General features: G+C 41.4%; 1 protein-coding gene and 1 long non-coding RNA gene across 4 annotated transcripts in view; one reads left to right on the top strand and one right to left on the bottom strand.

Annotated features, from left to right (window-relative positions):
• The window catches only part of LOC127005499 (solute carrier family 22 member 3-like), a 48,211-nt gene that overhangs the window by 14,095 nt on the left and 7,282 nt on the right, over positions 1 to 26,834 (top strand). Inside the window, exons 1-2 of one of the 3 annotated variants that reach the window (XM_050874406.1) lie at positions 9,061 to 9,248; positions 26,267 to 26,402. In XM_050874406.1, coding sequence (XP_050730363.1) covers positions 9,082 to 9,248; positions 26,267 to 26,402 — 303 coding nt within the window. In that variant the 5' untranslated portion in view covers positions 9,061 to 9,081. Of the gene's footprint in view, positions 1 to 9,060; positions 9,249 to 26,266; positions 26,403 to 26,834 lie in introns of those variants that run through there. The other 2 variants (XM_050874405.1, XR_007758573.1) reach the window with 2 other exon arrangements.
• LOC127005501 (uncharacterized) lies at positions 13,467 to 18,337 on the bottom strand. The gene is made up of 3 exons (XR_007758580.1): positions 17,631 to 18,337; positions 16,779 to 16,840; positions 13,467 to 15,949 (listed from the first exon to the last, which is right to left on the bottom strand). It is a non-coding gene; the product is annotated as an uncharacterized LOC127005501 (long non-coding RNA).

Raw genomic sequence — 26,834 nt, 5'->3', positions numbered from 1 at the left:
CACTGCACCACCACTGATTGGACCAAATGTTTGTTTTGCAAAAGACTAACACACAAAAAGGTGAAGGAGATGTTCAGGGTCAGTACATTCCAAGCATGTGAGACAATAATGCAGGCCGCCATCGCAAAGGGTGATGATAATCTGCTGCGGGTCACACGTGGTGTCAACAATGACTTAATTGCAGCTGAAGCCAGGTATCATAAAACTTGTCATGCTTCATACATCAGCAAGGCCAACCTTATGTCAGCTGCATTCCATGAAGGTGGACAAGAAACTACTTATGATGCAGTGTTCAGAGAATTGGCTGATCAGATTACCATGGAACTGCAACATGGAAAAGCTTTTGAAACATCAGCATTGCTAATCAGATACAAAGCCATGCTGCAGGAACAGGGAGTGATGGGTGAAAGGTACACGCGACTGAAACTGAGACTAAAGAAATTCTTTGGAGGTGACATTGTCTTCCACCAGCCTCATGATCGGACTAAATCAGAGCTCCTGTACTCTAGTTCCATATCAGTTAAAGACATCCTGAACTCTGTTTATCAATCCAATTCAACAATCAGTGAGTATCCTCTAACTGCAGCTGCTGTGGATAAAGGTGATCCAGTAAAGTTGCTGTACCAGACAGCCAAGCTTATCAAGTCTGAGATCAGTGACTGCCAAGGCATATCATTAAGGCCGCCTAACATCTCAGACTTATCACTGACCAAATCTAAGTCACTGATACCAGACAAACTCTATTGGCTACTAAGGTGGATCATCACAAATTCAGACAAGGAAGGCGAGGGTGATTTGTCATCACCTGAATGTAGCAGCTCATCAGATGAAAGACGTGTTGTGATGCTAGCACAGGACATTATGCACTGTGCAACTAATGCCTGCACAAACATGCCCAAACATGCTGCCTTGGGCCTTGCAATCCACCATATGACACGTTCAAAGCTGCTAATCACCATCCTGAACAGAATGGGTCACTGTGTTTCTGAAAAGGTACAAGTAATGGATACTAGTCTCGCCAAAGAGATTCTAGCCAAAAGTGATTTGTTTGGAGTGGTGGTTCCATCAAACATCCGCCCAGGCAGTTTCGTCCAAGTTGCAGGGACAATAATGACATCAACGAAGAGACACTTGATGGCAAACTAACAACTCACGCTACAACTATGGTCCTCTACCAGCGAGGAAGTTTGGTCCAGCACCCATGAGGACAGTCTATGCCGACCACACAGAAAGGACCCGGTCGCTCAAGTCAACAGGGATATGTCAACTCATGAAAGAGTACAGTGCGTACGGAAAGCATCCTCGTGTTCCCAATTTTTTGGGACAGGTAGAAACAGAGTGGTTCAAATGTACTGAAAATCTTCATGCAGCTGCTTCTCAGGTAGACCTTGCTTGGGCTTTGGTCAGAATGACGCCGGCGAAACTGTTTGAAGTTGATCTGCTCCCCACAGAGCAGCAGAAAGTGCCTGGTTGGAGTGCCTTTCAAGCAATGGTTCACACCAATGTTCCCACTAGCACCAACATTGGTTACTGCCCAATGATAAATGGTTCTCCAACTGAATTCAGCACTGTCTACACTCTCATGAAAGCTGTGCAGTCCATGATGGCAAGCCTTGGTCAGAAGGATAGCGTTATCACATTCGATCTTGCAATCTATATGAAGGCGAAAGAGATACAGTGGCGGTTGAAAGAAGAATTTGAAGATACCGTTCTACGGATGGGAGGTTTTCACATTGCCATCAACTACCTGGCGCTGCTGGGGAAGAAGTATGAAATGTCTGGGATCGAGGATCTTATTGTAGAGTCTGGCATTTATGGTTCCTCTGTAACCACAGCCATTCTGAAGGGGAAATCTTACAACCGTGGAGTGAGGGCCCACAAAATAGTTATGGAAGCCATGTTTCGACTACAGTGGCGTTCCTTTGTGGAATGGCTCTCCAAACAGAACAGAACTCATGTGAATCAACAGGCACTTATTGAGGAAGCCACTCATTGCCAGCTGGCTCTAGAAAATGCAAGAGATGTCCAGGACGCCATGTTGAAAATGTGTGATGCACTTGCGACACTCCAGGCAGAGCTCACCAGATTTCAAAATGATGCAAAATGCAAGTCTCAGCTATTCACCTACTGGAATGACTATGTGGTCATGGTACAACTACTTCTCGAGTTCATCAAGGCAGAAAGGACAGGAGACTGGTTTCTCCACCTATCAACCACTGCTTCAATGACAGCTCAATTCTTCTCAATGGATCGTCCCAACTACTCCAGGTGGCTTCCAGTTTACTTGGCCGATATGAACCAGTTAGCAAAGACCCATCCTGATGTACACCATGAGTTCATGTCTGGGAACCACGCCATAAGTCGGTCAACCAAACCATTTGCTCAGGTATGGACAGACATGGCGCTAGAACAATCCATCAACCTCGACAGCAAGACAAGTGGTGGCATCGTAGGCATTAGTAAGAGACCAGGAGCACTGGAACGATGGTTTCTGACATGGCATGAACGAGCAGCAATAGCAACAGCAATGAAAGAGATGTGTGGCCTACATGACTCAGATCGTGTGGGTACTCACAGAGAAGGAGCATCAAAGAGGGTTGAGAGAGATGAAGCAGATATTCAGAAACTGATAAGGATCATAACATCAGGGATGATGACAGATCCCTTTTCCCTGGATGAGGACGAGCATTGTGTCTCACCACTTGTCAACATTGCAACTGGAGTTGTGATGCCGCCAGATGCTGCCGCATGCCTACTGAATTCCTACGACGCCGGCACTACTCAGATGATGGACTTTGTTGAACAGAGACTAAATACCAATAACGTGAATTTTTTTAATGCTATACCAAACCTGAAGATCAAAACATTTGCCTCTCTAGCAAAGAAGAAAACAGTGAAAACAGCTGACAAAAAGGTACTAACTTTTGGTGCTGACCGTGACCTTTTTGGTCGACTTGTGATTGCAGCAAGAGCTCGAGATATTGACTTGAAAGATGTACTAAGTTATGAACTTGCAACAGTACCATACTCCCTTGCACATCCTGATGGCAGTCTAAGGAAGACAAACAAAGGCGTACTCCTTACGGAGTTGGAGAAAAGGATTCAAGTTCAACCAAATCCGCCACCAATAGCCAGTGGGAAGTGTTCAGCACACCTCTTTGATGCAATGGCAGTGATACAGGTAACAAAGTTTGGTGGGGTAGTGACCTTCGGTGAAATGGCTTCCAAATATTACAACCAGCTTATTGCACCGCTTGGTAAAAATGGATGTCGGCGTGTTGATGTTGTCTTTGACCGCTACCTTGATCTGTCAATCAAGGCTGGGGAGCGAAGGAAACGTGGTGCATCTGCAGGCTTACAGGTCAACATTCAAGGTCCAGACACACCAGTCCCAAAGCAGTGGTCCAAGTACATAAGCAACCAAAACAACAAAGTTAACCTAAATGCATTCCTGGCAGAAACCTGGTGCCAGATGGGTGTTGATAATCTGCCTGATGGACAAGAACTTGTCATCGGTGGTGGTTTCAAAAATTCAACAAGGTCAGTTCGAGTCATAAAAGGGCACTGTGAAGACCTAGCCAACCTCAAGTCAGACCACGAAGAGGCTGACACGGCTGCTACTGCATGCCAAACATGCATCATATGATCACAGCAGAATAATCATTCAATCCCCGGACACAGATGTAGCTGTCCTGTCCACATTTCACTACAGCAACCTACACTGCCAGGAACTGTGGTTTCGAACAGGAGCTAAAGACAAAGTGAGGTATCTGCCTATCCACAGTCTTGCCCAAGATCTAGGACCACAACTGTGCAGAGCCTTACCAGGATTCCATGCACTAACGGGCTGCGATTCTAACAGTGGCCTCTCAGGGCTGGGAAAGAAGAGGGGTCTGAACATTCTCCTCAAAAGTAAAGAATATCAGTGCAGTCTTGGACAGCTTGGAGAAGAACTGCAACTCTCTACTAGCACATCGGAAGCATGTGAGGTTTTGTTTGTTCTGTCTACACCACAGCAGAAAAGGCAGGGAGAAAAATAAATGATGTCAGATACTGGTTGTTCTGCCAAAAGGGACAGAAAAATGAAAGCTTACCCCCAACTAGTGATAGTTTGCTGCAGCACATGAACAGAGCCAATTATCAGTCCCGTGTGTGGAAGAAAGCTTTGGAATCAACACAAAACTTACCACCACCTTCTGGACATGGTTGGATAGTTGAGGATAATACACTCCAACCCGTGCTAATGACGAAAGATCCAGCACCCAGAGGCCTCATCGAGCTAACAGTCTGCCACTGCCGGAAGTCTGCATGCCGACGAGCAAACTGTGCATGCCGGGCAAACAATATGCCATGCATAGAGTCATGTTCATGCATGGCCCAAGAAGTGTGTGAAAATCAAAGAACTGTCGCTGATGAGACCACAGATGAAGAAGATATTGAATAACTCTGTTAATACCAGTGTTAATAACTGTGTTGAAAAATTTTGTGTGCGGAGTGACTATGGATTGTTGATACTAACGTTCTTCCTGCGGTAATAATAATTGATGTATGTTGCTCATTCTTTCACAAGATATAATAGAATAATAGGGGCAGTTTTGGTGGCATAAGAAACAATTTATGTTTTATATGAAAGGAAGTAGAAGAAGTCACAAAATTATACAAAAATGGAAAACTAGCATTTTCTTCCACTCTTCTTGCATTTCACGTAATACCCTCATCAGAAGTGAGGTAGAAGCCAAACTTCATATACATGTACTGATAGAGTATTTCATTGCGAATCATTTGATATATAACACATGTATTTTTCGTCCAAAATAACTCTGATTCCTGTTAATAAAATGAAGTGATTACGCAAAAATTATTTTTCTCACTTTTTTTTGTAAATCGGTCTATATTTTTTAAGTGATACCACAATTTAAAACCACAAACTACCTAGGGGTGTTCCAGAGGGTCTACCCAACGATCCTATCAAGCCAAACCTTATCTGTAGGGGGTGTTGAACGAAATCCCTTATTTGGCCTTGTACAGGAAGTAGCTGCTAATAAGTTCGTCGATTCTTCCGTCATCACTCACATTTTCTGATGAGGAATCATGAATATTAGTTATTATTATTATTATCGTTATTATTATTATTATTATTATTATTATTATTATTATTATTATTATTATTATAACTATTATTCTTGTACATACACACATATACCCACGTCGTAGGGAAGTCATCTATATGTACGTATGTACGTATAACAATAATAATAATAATAATAATAATAACCATGATAATAATAATAATAATAATAATAATAATAATAATAATAATAATAATAATAATAATAATAATAATAATAATAATAATGATATTATAATCATCATCATCATCATAATAATAATAATATAATAATAATAATAATAATAATAATAATAATAATAATAATAATAATAATAATAATAATAATAATAATAATAATAATAATAATAATAATAATAATAAAAATAATAATAATAATAATAATAATAATTTTGGATGGATTTGGATGTGCATGCTTGCCTTCTTTCACAGCGCGTTCAGGCAAGCTACTGACGAAAAAATATGCCTTTTTATTGTGCTCTTGCGTGACTGTAATTCCAATGCCTTGTCCTACCACACGTAGTTTACTAGTAATAGCGGTAGTAAACAGACACCCTCGCCATAGACCGACAGGTCTTCTGGTGTCTGTTCTTCCTATGTATTCCTATGTAAACGGCGGTGTGGGGTACGAGGGAGGGCATGTTGAAGTGATTGATTTAAATTAGTCCGCCTTTCTTCGTTTTATTTAAATCCCTGTTTCTACATTCTCTAGTTTGGCTCCAAGTAGTGTCATGCATAAACCATGCCTCTGCCGTGTCTCCTTCCACAAAGCTGCGCATGACTTGACTTGGTATATATAGACTCAGGTAGCACCAGTGTATAGCGGACTGTCTACGTCAGCGCCGCCACTTAAGATTTGTCGGACTATACACACTCTCAACACTTCTCGCTTCCTCTCATATGTCAGCTATATACTACCTTTAAATGAATTCAATAAAATAATTGGATAATCCAATAAGGTCATATAGTGTTAAAATTGTTTCATTTTTAGGATGATAACAAAGATTTTGTATAAATACCACGACACTTGACAACGTTGTATTCCTACGTTGTCAAGTGTCGTGGTATTTATATAAAATCTTTGTTATCCTAAAAACGAAACAATCTTAACACTGTATGACCTTATTGGATTATACAATTATTTTATCAAATTCATTTAAAGGTAGTATATAGCTGACATATGAGAGGAAGCGAGAGGTGTTGAGTGTGTGGCATGGTGCGGGGCGGGGCTAACCCGGCACCCGCCACTATCCCACCCGCCAGTTTCTCGTGGAAATACTATAATACAGCTATAATAATACTAATATTAATACGAATAATACTAATACAACTATACTGATACTACTAATAATACGAATGATACAGGTAAAACATTATAGCGCCGCCGCTAATCACAAAAAAATACGCGGCTTAACGCACTGAACCTTCAATTTCTCTCTCGCCTCCGCCTCCGCCGCTCCGCCTTCCGCCAGCCCAAGTATTACAGACTACAAGGATAGCTCACTGACACGTCATCGATGATGTCATGACTGCGTAATGGTCATCTGGTTCACTCTCTCCATACAAAATGTATCAGAAAACCACCACATATCAATCCTGTCACTCATTCATAGTCAGATTTTGCGCCCCTTCTATAGAGGGGTTGCACTGACGTCACACTGCTTCGCTTTTGTTTTAGGAAAACAACTGTCAGCCATTTTGGGAGGCAAGAGCGATCAGCTGAGCCCCTGCCCCCTGATGATGGCTGGCCCGTGCCTCCCGTCTTCATATCACAATCTAAGTGAATATGCAACAAATTTGGGCGGTGAGGCTAGGCTTCGTTATATAACTATCCATTAGGCTGCCAAATGATGATGGACATACAGTATATACATTTATTTTCAACCTTCAAGATATATTTGATGATAAGAACAATGAATATTTGAATAATTTAACCCCGGGCATCCCCGGGTAAGGGGTTCGCAAAAAGCTCAATGACCTATACTTGGCAGCCCCTGTCTACCTACCGCGAGTGGCAGTGTAGCACCTATCAGTAACAGTAATAGATGGACACTAACACACACAGTAATTGATGGACACTAACACACACAGTAATAGATGGACACTAACACCCACCCACCCACACAGTCATAGATGGACACTAACGCCCACACCCACACAGTAATAGATACACTAACACCCACACCTACACAGTAATAGATGGGCCACTAACACACCCACCCACACAGTAATAGATGGGCCACTAACACACCCACCCACACAGTAATAGATGGGCGTCTAACACACCCACCCACACAGTAATAGATGGGCCACTAACACACCCACCCGCACAGTAATAGATGGGCGACTAACACACCCACCCACACAGTAATAGATGGGCCACTAACACACCCACCCACACAGTGACGGATGGATACTAACACACACACTTACACAGTAATAGATGGGCCACTAACACACCCACCCACACAGTAATAGATGGGCGACTAACACACCCACCCACACAATAATAGATGAGCCACTAACACACCCACCCACACAGTAAATTGGTACGACCAATAACTAAAACCTTCACAAATGTGAAGCAAAAGAAGTATCCTATGCAGTACCCTATTTTTTCGGTATATTAGAAGCAGTTGTTGGCTAGATTAACCTAGATGGGCGACTAACACACCCACCCACACAGTAATAGATGGGCCATTAACACCCACACCTACAGAGTAACAGATGGGCCACTAACACACCCACCCACACAGTAATAGATGGACACTAACACCCACACCCACACAGTAATAGATGGGCCACTAACACACCCACCCACATAGTAATAGATGGGCCACTAACACCCACACCCACACAGTAACAGATGGACACTAACACACACACCAACACAGTAATAGATGGACCACTAACACAAACACCAGCACAGCAATATGGCGGGGAAAAGCTGAGGAGCTCTCTTGCGGTAAATATGTGCCTCCCAAAATGGCGGGCCTTTGCGGGGCAGCTGAGAAGTGATCAGCTGATCGCCGCTGATGACGTCACGTGCAACCCCTTCTATTACTAAGGATATGTAGTTAAACCAGGCAGCTGTTGAGTTGGCAAATAGTACACAGCAACAGAATTATTTGATAAATATGCTAGAAAAAGGCACTGAGAAACATTGCTGTCTACCATATATCGATGCTCACGTTTTCTCAAATTTCACCAACATTCACCTTTCACAGCTCTACAGGGGTAACTAATCCTGTCATCAATATCGTTATAGATAATATAGAAGTTGGTATAGTCTTTGTGTATTCTTACATATACATTGAGCCCTTTATACATTATTTATATTAACCATTGGATATAATTTTCCTGATCCAACAGTAATACTTCAATTAATATATATCTATGTTAGCTATTTTGATGACAGGATTAGTTACCCCTGCAAAGTTGCAGAAAACGAATGCTAATGACACTTGAGATAACGTAAGCATCGACATATGGTAGACAGCAACACTTCTCAGCACCTCCCTCCAACATATTTATCATATAATTCCACCACTGTACACTATTTGCTAACTCAACAACTGCCCAATTCAATTACATATCCTTAGCAACCAAAAAAACGCAAAATCTGACTATGAATGTGTGACAAGACCAATAAGCAATGGTTCCCCAATACACTCTATATGGAGAGAGTGAACCAGATTGTATACGCGGTGCATTGTGGGTAAAACAAATGCTTAGTAAGCTATCCTTATTATATAGGTTGAGCCACTGTAACACCCATATACAGCACAAATCACCATTTTCACTGAGCACGCTGCGGTGAGAACACAGTGAAGTGAACCAGTTTCCCGCCCAGCAAGACATTTGTGTACATGTGTGACGTCATCCGCGGTGCATTGTGGGCAAAACAAATGCTTAGTGAGCTATCCTTGTAGTATATAATCCTTGCGCCAGCCATGGAGAGCATATCGTCGCGCCACCGCACCGCTGTCGGGATCCTGATGGGGGCTCCCTACTCCCTGCTGGTCATACTCCTCGCCATCGTCGGCCACTTCCTCAGAGAGTGGAGCTTCCTCCACCTCGTCAGCGGCATCGTCACCTATCTCATCCTGCCGCTCTCCTTGTGAGTTAAAGTCTGTTTCATCTTATCTGTCCACCAACAAAGCGTGAATTTTGATTGATGTGGCACCTGCGCATTTCTAGCTCGTGAATACGTGAAAATAAACTGTTATGATAGACATTCAAGCTTGTTTTTCAATAATATATTTGAATGTTTATGTATACAAAAAACAGCTCAGTCGTTTGCATCGATAATTATAATCTAACATACAAGCACACGAAAAGACAAGGTTGTATCAAATAATATAGTGACATCGTGTTCGAACGATCTATATGGTTTTTCAAATTCATTGATTGATAGCTCATTTCAGGTATATTAAAAGACATCTGCATGGCTCTGCAAGTGCAAATAAAGGTATCTTAATAATTTACTGCATGTAAATGACGATTAATAATCGAAATAAAATGAAATAATAAATAATAACTGTTGAATGTTATGCTAGGCTATTTCGAATATTAGGCTACCCATGTTATTTACATGCAACACATCAAAATTTCTTATGCATAGACACTTACTGAATCGGATGTCACTTTATGTTCTGAAAATCTGAAAGGCTATCGTTCGAGTATGATCAGACCATACTGTCTGATATACAAGGTGTTCTTTCGTGTGCTTGTATTTTTATGTTTTACAACAAAGGAGACGGCTCAAGGGCAACAAAAAGAGTGAAAAAAAAGCCCGGTACTCACCACTCCCACAACAGAAGATAGTAGAGTGGCCAAAAGAGAGGTCAATTTCGGGTGGAAAAGTGTCTCGATACACTTATTGAAAGAGGTCAAGTCATAGGTAGGAGGAAATACAAACGAAGGAAGGCTGTTCCACAGTTTACCAGGGTAAGGGATGAAAGAGTGAAGATGCTGGTTAACTCTTGCATAAGGGGTTTGGACAGTATAGGGATGAGCTAGAATAGAATGTCGAGTGCAGCGGGGCCGCGAGAGGGGGGGGGACACATGCAGTAAGCAAGTTCAGAAGAGCAGTCAGCGTGAAAATATCGATAGAAGACAGAAAGAGAGGCAACATGGCGGCGGAATTTAAGAGGTAGAAGACTATCAGTAAGAGGAGATCTGATGAGACGTAGAGCCTTACGCCGGAATTCTCAGTCTGTTTCTTCCCTCTTCCCGCGAAGAAACAAGGTTTCGTGGACCAAACGGTATTATCAGTGACGAGGAGTGTCTTTGATGCAGCGCGCGAAGCGGCGAGCGGGAAAGAAATGAACTAATTTTCTCTCTTGACGAAGAGGAGGTGAAGGGCAGCTCTTCGCCAATATCTTCGCACATTTAATGCTTTATTACAACATTTTTCCATGTTGTTGTATTATTAATTGGGTATAAGAACAATTTAAATTTTCCAGGCCTTATATAAAAAGTCATACAATGCGAGAAACATTATTTTTCTGTTTATTCAAGACTTCACGGTTCCTATGATAATTTAAGCCAACACTGGAACACACCTCCCATCCAGCACGCCCCGCCCTTCAGTCTCAACTATTCACAACAGTTCTCTTTTTTAAGGGTTTGTAGGGCGGGCACTTCGAACCATAAGCATGAAGATTGCTGGGATGAATTTTAAAGTGACGGACTGACAGGCTTCAGTCTTCGGGCGCATGTTTCCCAAGTCCGTATGAGTATGTGGTGGTATGTGTTACTCCGTGCTGGGCTCCCACAGCCAATCTCCAAACTCGTGACGTCACCCGTGGGTGAAGCTTAAGCAAAGCTCAGCAACATGGATGATACCATTTTCCACCCACTGATAGGAGCTCTAAAGCTAGTTAAAAATATATTTACGAGAGAAATAACGAAGGGAGAAAGAGATGTCTCATGGAACAGGTGGAGAATAAAGAAAATAAAAGCAGTTTATTCTAACGAGGTCTCCTAAGCTCCGCCCACAGGTGACAGGACCAGGGGCCGTATACACAAATATTCTAAGAATAATACTAAGCCTTGCACTTAACAACTTTTAGCTAAGCATAGGCCCTTAAGTATTACTTAGAATTCACCTTAGCGGACTCTAAGCTAAGTATTTTTTGAGCAAAATACCGGTATGAAGTGCATCGCCTAGCAAAACGATCACTTGCAAAAGCATTGTATATAGCTACCACAGTGCATATTATGCAAAGATGAAATAGCTATAATGAATTCAACATGTTATCTATCTGTACACAAAAGCTTGTTTGGAAACAATAGACACAACAGTGGAGTAAATGATCGACATAAACGAGCCTTCTTCTTCTTCCTCTTGTGGTCTTTATTGCCCATGATCGTTATATAGGTGCATCTTTTCATGTTTCCGGTGTACCTCCACTATTCTTTTATGTGTTTTGGTAAAATATGTATATTACTGCCTCGACGTCGTCTCCTCAGCCGCCGGTGACAACAAAGTCGTAGCGCGAAGCGTATCACACGGAATTACCAAATAATAAAAGTAAACAAGTCAAAACAAACTAAATCTAACCAGACCTGACCAAACCTAACTATACCTAGCCTATAGCCAACCTAACCTGACCCCTCTACCGCCAAAATGCAATGTGCTAAGTTGCGTTAATTCACACTCTTCAATAGTTTGAAGTTTCTTCAATATTCAAGCTGTTTGTCACTGTACTGTATTCAGAGACCAACATACAACACATAATGCATTAGCCTCACGTGAGATGGCTACCATAATTTCAGACTCGTGTGTTCAGTGACTTTCTTGTTTATTTATTTTGATATATATCAACTTTCAGTCAGGTTACTCGGGTATATCTTTACCTCAGTGGGTCAAGGCACACAATCACTAGTACTATTATAAAATGTTCTTATGTTTCCCGAGCTTCTACACCTATCTGCTGTACTATAGATAGGCATAGGTACTTCTCCATTCATGGAGGCCACTTTTCTCAACTATCTTTGACAGGTCTTCCATTCACATTGTTTCACTCTGCTTCAGTGTCATCATATGCTTTCCCTCTCTGTACATTTCCTTTCACCAAAGGGGATTGTCTTCAATTTCCAGTGTTATATTAATTTGGCCCACCGGTGTTCACTCATTTCCTCTCTTTGAAACTCAGCTTCCCCTTGGTTAACCTTTCTCAGAAGCTCCACCCCATTTCCCCTGAGAGCGTGTGAACACTATCATGCCAACTGGTTTTGAATGACTTCTAATCTCCCGACATCTTCAGTGTTAGTCCTGCTGACCCATACAAGATAGCTGTGGGGTTACTACCTTCCCCATCCAAAGGCAACTTCCATATTCATACTGGCTAATTTCCCTTCTCTACCACTGATGCTAACACCTGTCATTTTCCCTACCTTGGCTTCATTTACTTTTCTTTGTGCTTTCTCCTATGGCCTCCTTGCTTATCTCAAATCCTAAATAACCTTGTGTTTCTATTACCTCTAAGATATTGTTTCCCAGCATCTGCTGTCCTACTGCTGGTGTGAATTTCCATTATTATGTTTAAAGATAAGTTTCCATTCCATACCAAAGTCATTTAGGATCAGGCAACGTCCTTCCACTAATACTACATCATCTGCATAACCCAGGCAAAGCAATACAGCTTCTGATGTGTGGGGCTTTATTACTGTTGTCTATAATATCCACATATACACATGGAGGAGGGGGGTTATGAACAGAAAGGATTAATTGATTATGTGGCAGTAGATGGAAGACTGAGAAAGGATATTTGTGACACGAAGGTAGTAAGTGGAATGTTCGATGGGTCTGACCATCTTGCAAAAGTGGGTGTTTGAAAAGAAAGGTGAAGTAAAAAAGGAAATACTGAAGATAGAAAAGTTACAGGAAAAGAAATAAAAGATGAGTATAACATGAAATGGCAGAGGCCTTAAGTGAAAAATGGGAGTGTGAAAGATAGTACAGATAGATATTGAAAAAGGTTTTGGAACATTCAAAGTAGTGTTAACTACAACAAAAAAGTGGTAGGAATGAAAGTGGTGAGGGATGGAAAAATAAAAGGAAATTCATGGTGGACAAAAGATAAGGAGGATAGTAAAAGAATAAAGGGAACTTTTTAAGAAAACTCAAGAAAGAAATGTGGCTGAGCAAGTAAAAAGGGAAAGGAAAAAGAAATATAGAGAATGCAAATGTAATTAAAACAAGCAATAAAAGAAAGCAAGAAGAGAGTTGATGAAGACTTTGGAAAAGACTAAGTGAAAAGGGAACACAAAATCATATTGGAAAGAAGTAAAACGAAAGAAATGCATCACCCCAATAATATCTCCCAAGTAAAATTAATGAAGTTATGGATGAGAATGGAAAGATGTTGAAAGACGGGGAAGCTGTGAAAACTTAATGAATTTTGATGATGGACGTCCAGCAGCTGTAACAACAACAGTTTTGAGTGGAGGTAGAGGAGGAGTATATAAAGAAAGAAGTATAACATATGAACAAGTAAATCAAGCAATGAAAAGATTAAAAAATGGAAAAGCAGCAGGAACTGATGGAATCAATCAGATATTTTTCTTCAGAGTCAATTGGATTGGATTGCATTGTGGGATGTTTTAAAGATTTACAGTGGTGGAGGAAAACTGCTCAGTGCAATAAAGTCTTTCTATGAGGATGCATCTGCATGTGTCAAAATTACTGGAGAAACAAGTGAACATTTTGAGTTAAAAGTGGGATTAAGGCAGGGGTGTGTCATGTCACCGTGGTTGTTCAATATCTATATGGATGGTGTCATGAGAGAAATGAAGGGCAAAGTTGGGGAAGTTGGAGTAAAAATGTATGCTGAGGGAAGGAAGTGGGTGATGAATTCAATCCTGTTTACTGATGACACGGTGCTCATTTTGATAGTGTATGTAAAAGGAGAAAGCTGAAAGTAAATGTCAACAAAAGTAAAGTGATGGTTTGTGAGGGGAGTAAAAGTGAGGTTGTAGATTTTAAATGCCCATATAGAGAGGGAACTGAATGTGAAAAAGAATGCAAAATTATTTTGAATGGTGAAGAAATGGAGGAGGTCAATGAGTTTAAGTACCTTGGATCAGTTATCAGTTAAAAATACAATAATAGTACCAACCCTCACATATGCAACTGAAACATGGGCCTGGAATGAAAGTCAGAGGTCTAGAGTGCAGGCAGTGGAAATTTGTTATTTGAGGAGTGCTTGTGGTGTGAGTAGAATGGATGGAATGAGTAATGAAAGTGTGTACAGGCGTTTTGGAATGTGTCACGGTGGTGAAGGGAAGAAGTGTGGAGTGGTGGAAGAAGTGAAGTGACAGACTTTAAAGTGGTTTGGCCACATGGAGCGAATGGAGGAGAGTAAGATGACCAGAAGGGTGTATGGGAGTGAGATAAAGGAAGGGAATGCTAGAGGACGACCTCCAGTGAAATGGAGGGATAGGGTGCAGGAGTACGTTAGGGAGAAGGGTGAAAGATCCTGGAGAAACTTTGAGCGGGCAAGGAGGGAGTGTCTGGATAGAGAAAGATGGAAACTTCTGCCGTGGCAATCCCCTGGTGGGAGCTCCTAGGAGCAGGCGTTGATGAGATGATGATGATGAATTGAGCGGAATCACAGCAGAAATGTTGAAGTGTGAAGATGAAGTTACTATATGAATGGTCAAGATATGTGAAGTGGCCTGGGAAGGGGGGGGGGAGGTCCCAGCAGACTTGATAAAAGCCATCATGGTCCCAGTTTACAAGAGGAAGGGCAGGAGAGGGGAGGTGGGAGTTGTAGGGGTATAAGTCTGCTGAGTGTAGGCTACCCGGAAAGGTATATGTAAAAGTCCTAATTGAGATTGTGCAAAGACTTACAGAAGAGAAAATCAGTGAAGAACAAGGAGACTTCAGGGAGGGAAGGGGATGTGTGGATCAGATTTTTCGTTCAAGTTGGTAGTAGAAAAAATATTAGCAAAAGGAAAAAATACTATGCTGCCTTCATGGATCTAGGTATTCTAGAGAAAGTTTATGACAGAGTCGATTGGCTGGCATTGTACGTGGGACATCTTAAAGGTATATGGTGTGGGAGGAAAACTGCTTAATGCAATAAAGTCTTTCTATGAGGATGCATCTGCATATGTCAAAATTACTGGAGAAACAAGTGAACATTTTGAGATGAAAGTGGGCTTAAGGCAGGGGTGTGTCATGTCACCATGGTTGTTCAATATTTATATGGATAGTGTTATGAAAAATGAAGAGCAAAGTTGGGGAAATTGAAGTAAAAATGTATGCTGAGGGAGGGAAGGAAGTGGGTGATGAATTCAATCTTATTTGCTGATGACACGGTGCTCATTGCAGAAAATGAAAGTGACTTACAAAATTTGGTCAGTGTTTGATAGTGTATGTAAAAGGAGAAAGTTGAAAATAAATGTCAACAAAAGTAAAGTGATGGTTTGTGAGCAGAGCGAGTGAGCAGAGTAGAAGGGAGGTTGTAGATTTTGTATGCCCATATAGAGTGCCCATTGAATGTGAAAAAGAATGCCAAATAATTTTGAATGGTGAAGAAATGGAGGAGGTTAACGAGTTTAAGTACCTTGGATCAATTATGTGTAAGCATGGTGGTACAGAAGGAGAGAAAAGAGAAAAGGGATTGCAAGGATTGACTGATTGGAGGAGAAGCTGCGGATCCATCTCTGGCATGCCATCTCCTTGTTGGGGGCTGAATTTCTCTATGGCATGGACTGGACCTCTGCCGGACAGCTGGAGAAAGCTGCCATGGCACAAACCCGACTGATGGGAGACAAATGATTTCTTCTTCCACATCATGTTTGGCCCTGAAATATGAGTACAAGTTCAAATAAACTACATAATATATATATATATATATATATATATATATATATATATATATATATATATATATATATATATATATATATTAATCGGGATGTTTTTTCTTGATTAGTGTACAATACTAAAAGAGGTTAACCTGGTAGCTGCAGGGATCACGTTTCTTAATGGTCCCTCCGAGCAAGAAAAATGAGAAAAAATCATCACTCACGCAAACCATTTCATAATATATATCAACGCATTTGTGATCAGTTGATGCATCATCTATTTTGGGGGGTTTATATCATGGCAAAAATGTGGCCCGTCGCTGGTACACGGTAAAGCCACAAATTTGGCCTGTTGCTGCTACCAGGTTAAGCTGGACTATGAATGGACAGATGTTGTTTTAAGAGCATCTGAAATAAACTTATGGGACTGATATATGATAATTAAATCTGTATTATTCATTAAGATGTGTCCAGTGATTTAATTGGCAAAGAATTGCAAAACACAAGCCAAGAAAATAAAAGTACTGAGCTGACTGACGTATTGACACAGGAAATGGTAGTCGGAAAAATAAGAATGGATTAATAATTAATATACCCGAAGCAAGAACTAAAAGACATTGCATCGACAGAAGTATGTGATAGAATAACAGGCATTATCTACATGAGTTATTTACTGCACAGTGCACACTATATGGGCTGGCAACATTGTCTTATTTTCTAGCAAGTGAAGTTTCTTATTGTGCATTATATTCTTGCATGGGAATGATTTCTTGATGCTGGATGACAAAAACTAAATGATTAAACAATAATGTTATGTGGTGAATACCAGCTTGAGGTCACTGTAGGTCTAGGAGGACTTGCTCGTTGTTGTCAATGTCATCACGATCACTGCAAATAGATACATTACAATTAGAAATGCTTTGGCACCTGCCCAATATCTATATCTATACTTGTCCAGAAGTCAAAACTCTTGACTCATGGACCAATTTGCAATTTTTTTTGTTCATAAAGATATAGCATTGTTGATTAACTTTTATAGCTATTTGGGAGTAAGACTAAGAATAATCATAAAATTCACTTTTAGATCTTCATAAGAAAGGAAGCTGCAAATAACAAAAGCCATAATATACTGTGAACTAATTAATTTCAAATGTGAAAAAAAATACATGACCAAAACAAATAAAACAATACTAGAATGCTAGCTAGCATGGGTATTAGTATCATTTTGCAACACCCAGGGATTCCCTTTAAGAGCTACCGATACGTCAAATTGATTTGGTTTGGTTACTAAAATAAGCAAGGAAGGTAATTTTGTTAGGACACTTCTGACATTTACGTTTGGTTAAAATATCACCTTTTCTAAATAATAGTTGATTTGGTTAAAACTGGCTATCTTAAATAACAGATTAAGTTGAAATAACTATATGTCAATGATAAATTTACCCAGGTTAGGTTAATATGATTAGGCTTGGTTTATCGCCTCTGGGAGGTTAGTCAAGTAAAAATGAAATAACAGACATTAGTGACCCAAATAGGTATTGTTTTGGGTTTGGTAGGGTTGGTGAGAAACGTTTGTTGAAGTCAGTCACAAGATTAACAGGTGTGTTAGGTTAAAAGAGTTTCTATTCTATCTATCTATTCTAAAGGATAAGTCTGGCGAGGTAAAATATTGGCTCACCTGTGTTCGTTCCTTGGGCAGGAGTCTGTGGCTGCCGGTGTTGATCACAGGTAAGATACACGTGCACCAGTGATGACTGGACCTTCACAGACTACCTGAGGTGAGTGATAACAGACACTGGATGCCCTCCAGGCGATGGCTGGGGGCTGTATAACGCCAGCCACACACTGCGGCCCGCGGGGCTTCCAGCAAGGTTACTCCCAGGGCTCCTTGTGTAACAGCCTGTGGATGGTGGCAGGCGGTCACCAGCCATCGCTTGGAGGGTCTCCAGTGTCTGTTATCACTCAATCTCTGTCAGTCTGTGAAGGTTGCACCTGCATTTTACCTGTCGGCGAACACCACTTCAGTCGTGATGGCCATGTAAGTGTTTCCAAGGTCCGCCTCGCCGAGCCACTCATCTCAGCACGGTCAGCACAGTCCACAGATATTTCAGGATGAGTTTCAAATCCTTAAACGCCTCCAATTCATCTTGACGAGGCAGATATATTAGGAGGTGATGCCTTCCCTCCCGCTGTAATCCGCCATTTTGCAATACTTATACATTTTTAACGGTGCTAAGGGAGCCCCTTCCCCGCCTTAAATTTTCCGCCCGCTAAGTGCTCCAGCTCCAGCGCTAAGCGGCCCGGCGCCATTTTAAGTAGAAAACTTAACGATTCTTTGCCGTTAAGTGCACTTAGCGATGCTAAGAACGTTTGTGTATACCGCCCCAGGATTAAGAGAATACAGGGTTGGCCCATTTCTGAGTAAAAACGAACAGGGTTAGCGCATGACGTCACGCAGCTGTCTTACACACACACACACACACACACACGGAGGGGGGAGATAGAGAGAGAGAGAGAGAGAGAGAGAGAGAGAGAGAGAGAGAGAGAGAGAGAGAGACCGTTTAACCGTTAACCGTTTCTCTGTCATCCCCTACACACACACACACACACACACAGAGAGAGAGAGAGAGAGAGAGAGAGAGAGAGAGAGAGAGAGAGAGAGATTCCTAATATGCTTATAACTAGCACTATACGAGCATGCTATACACAATGTGTGTGTGTGTGTGTGTTTACATGAGAGAGAGAGAGAGAGAGAGAGAGAGAGAGAGAGAGAGAGAGAGAGAGAGAGAGAGAGAGAGAGAGAGAGAGAGATTCTAATATGCTTATAACTAGCACTATAGAGCATGCTATACACAATGTGTGTGTGTGTGTGTGAGAGAGAGAGAGAGAGAGAGAGAGAGAGAGAGAGAGAGAGAGAGAGAGAGAGAGTCTGTGTGTACATGAGAGTAAGGTGAGTCTGTCGTAGTTACTCTTGTGCTGCCAGCGGTTGGGAAAAAATCTTTCAAGATAGGTCATAGAAATCTTTCAAGATCGGTATTTTTTTTTCAAGGTTGCAGATTTAACTGCAGCTGGATTAGACGAGCTGTATTGTTTTTCACTAGGACCATGTATTTCATTATCATCAGAACTCTCCATTGCTGAAAAAAGACCAGTTGCAAAAAAAAGGTAATGCAGAAAGTGGATAGAAAATCAGGAAAATTTTTGCTTTGTGATCAAATCCTTTCATGGGCGGATTCTATTTCTGATACCAGTGCTATAAACTTAACAATACGTAACTGATTTCAAGATTAGTCCCTACAACATATTTTTTATCTTATTTTTCTGCTTTATTGTAAGTTTACTTGCGTACCTTCAAATACTCGTACATACGTGCTGCCCTTATTAGTGCTAGTTATAGCTACCTCCACCACCAACAACAAGTAACAATTTTACCAAATACACCACATGAGAGCAATAAACTAAGAATCATTATACCTACAAGTAGCTACACCCTATTCACTGTGGTTATTTTTTATCAGTCTCATTAGCTACAGAGACTCAAATTGCTTATCACTAATCCTCGAATGGCACACTCAGCTTCTAGTCTGGTCAAAATAATCACGATACCAGCAAAGGTAGGACAAAATATAAAGAAATTGTTTCTTTACTGGATCATGTTGGGGGGGTCCCTGGCACTTACCAAAAAAAAGTTCCTCACCCCAACCCCGTGCATAAGGCGGCCATCTTGGATTTTCTCCGAGGACCCCTCGTAATCTATATTTTTCATATCTCGGGTTCTAATTGAGATAGAAACATAAATGAAAAGTCTAAAAATAGGTTTTCCAACATGGGGAAGCCATTAAGATGCGTAAATAAGCTTTATATTGAATGCAAGTTCAACTGGTGGAGACAGCCCTGCACACTAAATTACTGTTAGAAGCTCTTGACCTTCCACTGGAAACATTGTCATTGATGGACACAAATAAGCCATTCCCGCCTGGACCATGGTCACCAAGTTACCAGTTGGTACTTAGGGGGCGAAAAATTATGTCTAAATTGTTTCAGGATGAGGACCTGATAAAAGAGGATCTACTTATTGTTAAACAGCTGCACAGTACAGTCAACAGCTACATGGCCACTTTGATAAGCTGCCCAACTGCTAAATTATGGATGCAATGCCTTGAAATGATATCTCTCCTCAGAGAGTTTATCAAGGCAGAGCGTACTGGGGACTGGTGTCTGCATCTTTCTACACTCATTAAAATGCTGCCATACTTTGCTGCTGCTGGGCATAATCACTACACCAAAGGTTCACACATATATGTACAATCCATGGAAACTTTGGAAAAGAGGAATCCGGCAGTGTACTACAAGTTCAAAGATGGGTACCATGTAATCAGAAGAAGTGACCGCTACTGGGCTGGCCTCTCAACTGACCTTGTCATAGAGCAAACCCTCATGAAAAGTATGAAGTCGACTGGAGGGGTGAATGAGGAACAACGTGCAGTTTGGCTGTTATCTAGACCTGCTTGCACAGCAGTTAATGAAGCAATGCAGACCCTCACCAATGTTACATATATCACCAGTGAGCAGCATAAGGATGCAACACCAGCTCGCCTAAAGCGAGACTCTGAGGATACTATGAAACTTCTGGAGTTCCTCCAGAACCACAACCCCTTTGTTAAAGAGCAAAGACTGCACAGTATCAGCAGTGGCATTGCTGCAGACCAATCATCAAATGCTCATGATGCTAAGGCTGTTGGTGAGAATATCCTCAGAAAGATGGAAGGGAAACCAGTGTCGGAGTACACATTCAGGAGAGTGGATCAGGTCAAGACGCTTGCTGCAAAAAGCATAATTAAATGTGGCGATGAAATAGTTCAAGTGAACCCACTCCTCCTCTTTGACAGGTTGGTGAAAGCATCAAATGACCTGACAGCAGACATGGTGTTTGAATTCACCCCACATCCAGCTGCTTTATTTGATGAATGTGGTATGATGCGTAGAGGTACCAAGTCATCAATCCTCAATGATGACTTGTTCAAAGTTGAGAAAGTGTCTGTGCCAGCAAACAACATCTGCCATGTAATTGATGGTGGTTCCTTGCTGTATAGGGTCCAGTGGGACGTTGGAAAGTCTTTTGGTGAAATAGCTAGAAGCTATGTATCTTATGTGCATAACAATTATAAGGAACCGATTGTTGTGTTTGATGGATATGAACCATCTACGAAAGACCATGCACGAAAAATTCGGCAGAAGGGTATAGCTGATGCTTCAGCGGTAATAACAGAAGATAATATATTTAATACTAAGAAAGGGCAGTTCTTAAAGAATTCGGAAAACAAAGCTAACTTTGTAAAACTGCTTGCAAAGATTATGTCCAATGAAAGAATTCATGTAGAGGAGTGTACAGCTGATGCTGACACTACAATTGTAAAGGATGCAGTTTTATCTGCAAAGAATTCAACAACTGTTGTCATTGGCGAGGACACTGACCTGCTCCTTCTTCTGTGTTATCACACCAAAAAGACATCAAAAGACATATATTTTAAACATGGAACTACAAGTAGTAATAAAGTTTGGCATGTACAACAGTTACAGAAAAAACTTGGTCCTGAGCTCTGCCTTGATATATTAACATTGCATGCATTTTACGGTTGTGATACATCATCATCGTTGTTTAATGTAGGCAAGACAGGATGTCTTAAATTGTACAGACAGGACAAAGACTTTAGAACAGCAGTATCTCAGTTTAGACTACCAAATGTACCAAAGGAAGAAATTCACTGGGCAGGGAATTACATCATGCTAGCAACATATAAAGGCAACAAGGGACAGGCATTAAAAGACTTTCGACATGATAAGTACCAAGAAAAAAAGAAATTTAGTGGCTTTGTCCATCCAAGAACACTACCCCAACACCTAGTGCCTCGTGTAAGCATAGTGAAAGGGTCTACTTAACAGTGCAAGACTGGATAGGAAACATCTTAGACCCAATCAAATGGGGTGGGAATTGTGAAGGTTGTTACCAACCTGTATATACTGATTTACCTCCAGGACCCAAAGACCTACTTAATAATATTTGTTGTGGGTGCACCACATCCAATTGTGCTGGAGGCAGGTGTGGGTGCAAGAAGTTAGGACTTCAATGTTCTAGCATGTGTAAGGAGTGCAAAGGTGTATCCTGTAAAAATGCTATGACTATTGATGAAGAGCCAGAAGATGTTAGTGTGATTGGAGACTTTGACGGTGATGTAATCTAGACATGAGCTTATTATATGCAATCTTATGCTATTCAGCCTGCTCCCAAACAAAAGAATGTACTCTTCAGGTAATGAAAATACAATTCATAATTCCCTTAGTTATATGGCTTATGATATTAAAAGAATCTGTATGCTGTTGTATGTAGTATGTATTTCTGTATGTAGTATATCTGCATGTTTTGGGGTTACACTGCATGTTTTTGGGTTACACTGTAAATAATAAATGTATATATCTTTCCCAGTAAAAAAACTCAACCTAGACATTTTAATTCATGTTGATATTACTATGAAGAATGTGTAATATGTCATGTATGATAAAACGTAGATTAAATCTGTAAATTCTGCCTGCTCCCAGACAAAAGAATGTACTCTTGAGGTAATGAATATACAATTCATAATTCCTTTACTTATATGGTTTATGATCTTAAAAGTATCTGTATGATGCTATCTAGACTTTTCATTTATGTTTCTATCTCAATTAGAACCCGAGATATGAAAAATATAGATTACGAGGGGTCCTCGGAGAAAATCCAAGATGGCCGCCTTATGCACGGGGTTGGGGTGAGGAACTTTTTTTTGGTAAGTGCCAGGGACCCCCCCAACATGATCCAGTAAAGAAACAATTTCTTTATATTTTGTCGTTGGGGTTCTGGATATTGACTTGACTATTCACTGTGTTCTCGTGGGACAAATAATAAGGGTCTTTAAGTGAATAATACACCATGACATAGGGTGGAAATATATCAATAACGAATAACAAACTCTTTAAGTTTCAATTCACTAGATACACTCACCAGCGAAGCAAAACAAAGGCACCAGCTGAAGGACTAGTCTGTCAATGCGTGTCTGCCACTGTGGCCTGTGGGACGTGTATTGTACGCGTCAGCTGGACATCAGCTGATCCTCTCTCTCTCTCTCTCTCTCTCTCTCTCTCTCATTTTATGCGACTTTTATGTAGTCACTGTAGATTTTTCAAGATTTTAGGAATTTTAACTTTTTTTTTTCAAGCTTTCAAGGATAGGGTAAATATTTCAAGATCTTGAAAATTTTTTCAAGCGCTGGTAGCACTGCACGGTCTTCCTATCCACCCTTTTTCTTTCTGGTAAACATGCTCCCCCTTCCCCGCCCGTACCCCGTACCCAACCAACCTCCCAGCCACCACCCACCCCGCATCTGAGTAACGTCACGTCAGTGCGCAGAACTCGGGAAGCGAGCCAACCCGTAATTCTCTTAACCCTGACGGGACGAGCTGAGAGCGAAACAAACATCGCCACGGGTACCAACCAATTAAACGCATCAATGTAAATTTTCTACTATATATAGTGTATGTCACTGTATCAAGCACTGTTTACATAAGTATTTGCCACACAATATTTTCCATTATAGAAATGTACCTAAAATGCATTAATTAATGTTTCGGTTTTCAACGTTTGTTTGATTTGCAGTAATACCAACACTACACGGAAAGATAGCTTCGAAGGGGGAAGAGAAACTAGCGTTTGATAATAACTCTTAACGGATAAACACTCTCTAAGCTAAGCTTCGACGAAGAGGGAAGAGCTTGATTGATGATACCGCCGTTAGACTTCACTCTGTCCAAGAGAACTGTGTGAGTGGAGCCTCCCCCCCACACGTGAGATGCATACTCCATACGAGGGCGGACAAGGCCCTTGTATATGGACAGCAACTGTGCAGGGGAGAAGAACTGGTGGAGACGATACAGAACGCCCAACCTCGAGTAAGCTGATTTAGTGAGAGAAGAGATATGAAGTTTCCAGTTAAGATTTTGGGTTAAAGATAGACCGAGGATGTTTAGTGTTGAAGAAGGTGACAGCTGAGTGTTATTGAAGAATAGGGGATAGGTGTTTGGAAGATTGTGTCGAGTTAATCGGTGGAGAAATTGGGTTTTTGAGGCATTGAAGGACTCAAGGTTCCTTTTACCCCAATCGGAAATGATAGCAAGATCTGAGGTTAAGCGTTTTGCAGCCTCCAGTCTGGAGTCTTGTAATTCCTGTTGAGAGGGTCTTCTGTTGAAAGAAGTTGAATAATGCAGAGTGGAGTCATCAGCGTATGAGTGGATAGCACATTTTGTTATGGAAAGAAGATCATGGATGAATAACAGGAAGAGAGTGGGTGATATGACAAGTGCCCTGTGGAACACCACTGTTGATAGGTTTAGGGGAAGAACAGTGACCGTCTACCACGGCAGAGATAGAACGGCCGGATAGGAAACTGGAAATAAAGGAACAGAGAGAAGGATAGAAACCGTAAGAAGACAGTTTAGAAAGCAAAGAGTTGTGCCAGACTCTATCGAAAGCTTTCGATATGTCTAGCCCAACTGAGAAAGTTTCACCGAAACGGCTAAGAGTGGATGACCAAGAGTCAGTTAAGAGAGCAAGAAGATTGCCAGTAGAACGCCCCTTGCTGAACCCATACTGGCGATCAGATAGAAGGTCAGAAGTGGAAAGATGCTTTTGAATCTTCCGGTTAAGGATTGATTCAAAAGCTTTAGATAGACAAGAAAGTAAAGCTATAGGGCGGTAGTTTGAGGAATTGGAACGGTCACCCTTCTTAGGCACAGGCTGTATGAAGGCGTACTTCCAGCAGGAAGGAAAGGTTGATGTTGATAGGCAGAGGCGAAAGAGTTTGACCAGGCAGGGTGTCCGCACGGAAGCACAGTTTTTAAGGACTGTAGGAGGCACTCCATCAGGTCCATAAGCCTTCTGAGAGTTGAAGCCAGAGAAGGCATAGAAAACATCATTATTAAGAATCTTAATAACAGGCATAAAGGAGTCAGAGGGGGGATGAGTAGGAGGAATATGCTCAGAATCGTCCAGAGTGGAGTTTTGCAAAAAGTTTGAGAGAAGAGTTCAGCCTTAGAGATAAATGAGACGGCGGTGCTGCCGCCAGGGTTAAGGAGAGGAGGGAAAGAGGAAGTAAAATTGGAGGAAATATTTTTGGCTAGGTGCCAGAATTAGAAAAAGCAAGGTTTTGACATTTACTATGCATGAAAGAGCTTTTGGTAAGTCGAAGAATAGATTTGGCACTACTCCGGGCAGAAATATAAAGATCATGGTTAGTAGGAGTGCGAAGGCTCTGGTACCTTTTGTGAGCTGCCTCTCTCTCTTTCATAGCACGAGAACAAACGTGATTAAACCAAGGCTTTTTAGCATGAGGAGTAGAGAAAGTACGTGGAATGTGGAATGTGTGCCTCCATTCCAGAGACGATCACCTCTGATGCGCTGAGCACACACAGAGGGAATGGTAGACTATCGGTGCAAATCGGCATGTTTGCGGTTCATATAAGAGGGCTTGAGAGTTTTTTGTATACACAAACATTCAAATATATCACTGAAAATCTAAAGTTGATCTTCACGCAATCACGAACTAACAATGCGCAGGTGCCACACCTACGTTCGCGAGTGGACAGACGGAATGAAACGGACTATAGTCGGGCTCATAAGCGTTTTTCACGTTCGTGGTGCAGAAGCCTTGTGAATCTATTATTAGGCTATCACTATCACTAGGCCATGCAAATACCCACAACCTCTACGAAAGCCTTATCAAATGTTAGTGTGTATATTCCGAAACGCTTGAGAGTATGGGCGAGAGTTCCTAAGCGGCTAGCCTATCTTCTCAGATACTAGGCTCTCACTGTAAACATTTCCAGAGTCCGAAAAAAAAGAGATTAATCGGGTTTTTATGTGTGTTTCTTCACATTCATGGTGCAGAGGCCTTGTCAAACTATGATTTATCTTATAAAACTATTCATGGAAATACCTAGAACCTCCACGAAACCCTTACCAAATGTGGGTAAGTTCCGGAATGCATGAGAAGATAGGCTAAAGCCTCTTGTCGATTACTCTCAGACTCTTTCGGCTCTCAACAACTATTTCCAAAGGCCAAAAAAGAGATTAATCGGGTTTTCATTAATGTTTTTTTCACATTAATGGTGCAGAGGCTGTGTCAGAGTATTACTAGGCTTATGAAACTACCCATGGAAGTACCCACAACCATTATGCATAAGCCCCGAAATGTATGAGGATATGGAATAAGTTCCTTGTCTCGACAGCGTGGTGGAAGAGTCGCCGCGGTGGCTGGCCCAGAGCGGACAGGGCCACAAGGCAGCCCAGCAGTTACTTCGTGCCGCTGATAATGACAAGGTGGCTCTCCCCCCTCACCTGGTGGCCACCCTCGACAAGGTCCAGGTAAGTCTGGCCACACCTGTTACATCTCTCTCTCTCTCTCTCTCTCTCTCTCTCTCTCTCTCTCTCTCTCTCTCTCTCTCTCTCTCTCTCTCTTGGCAGTATTTTAACTCAACCTTTCAATAAGAGATGTCAAGTATTACCAACTCAAAAAAACAACGGCATCTTATGAACTGTTTTATGTCTTCATTAAATTCTGCGTGTTTCCCTTCCAATGACTCCAATGACCCTCTCCTCTCGGGTAGCCCGGTCAGTCTTCTCTGTGGCTTTGGAAAATAGTCGTAGTTGGGGAGCCTGATACGTTTAAGAATATGGACTCTGCCCCTCCCTTGAGATCAGCTCCACCACCATCAGTACCCCAGACCCTGTTCCCTATATGAGCTTTCTTTAGTCCACTTGTACGGGTTAATGGCCTTAGAAAACAGTCGTAATGGG

This window comes from Eriocheir sinensis, chromosome 30, assembly GCF_024679095.1.
Source record: "Eriocheir sinensis breed Jianghai 21 chromosome 30, ASM2467909v1, whole genome shotgun sequence".
Taxonomy (NCBI): Eukaryota; Metazoa; Arthropoda; class Malacostraca; order Decapoda; family Varunidae; genus Eriocheir; species Eriocheir sinensis.
Note: the sequence above shows the minus strand (reverse complement) of the source record. Positions and strands in the feature narration are given on the sequence as shown.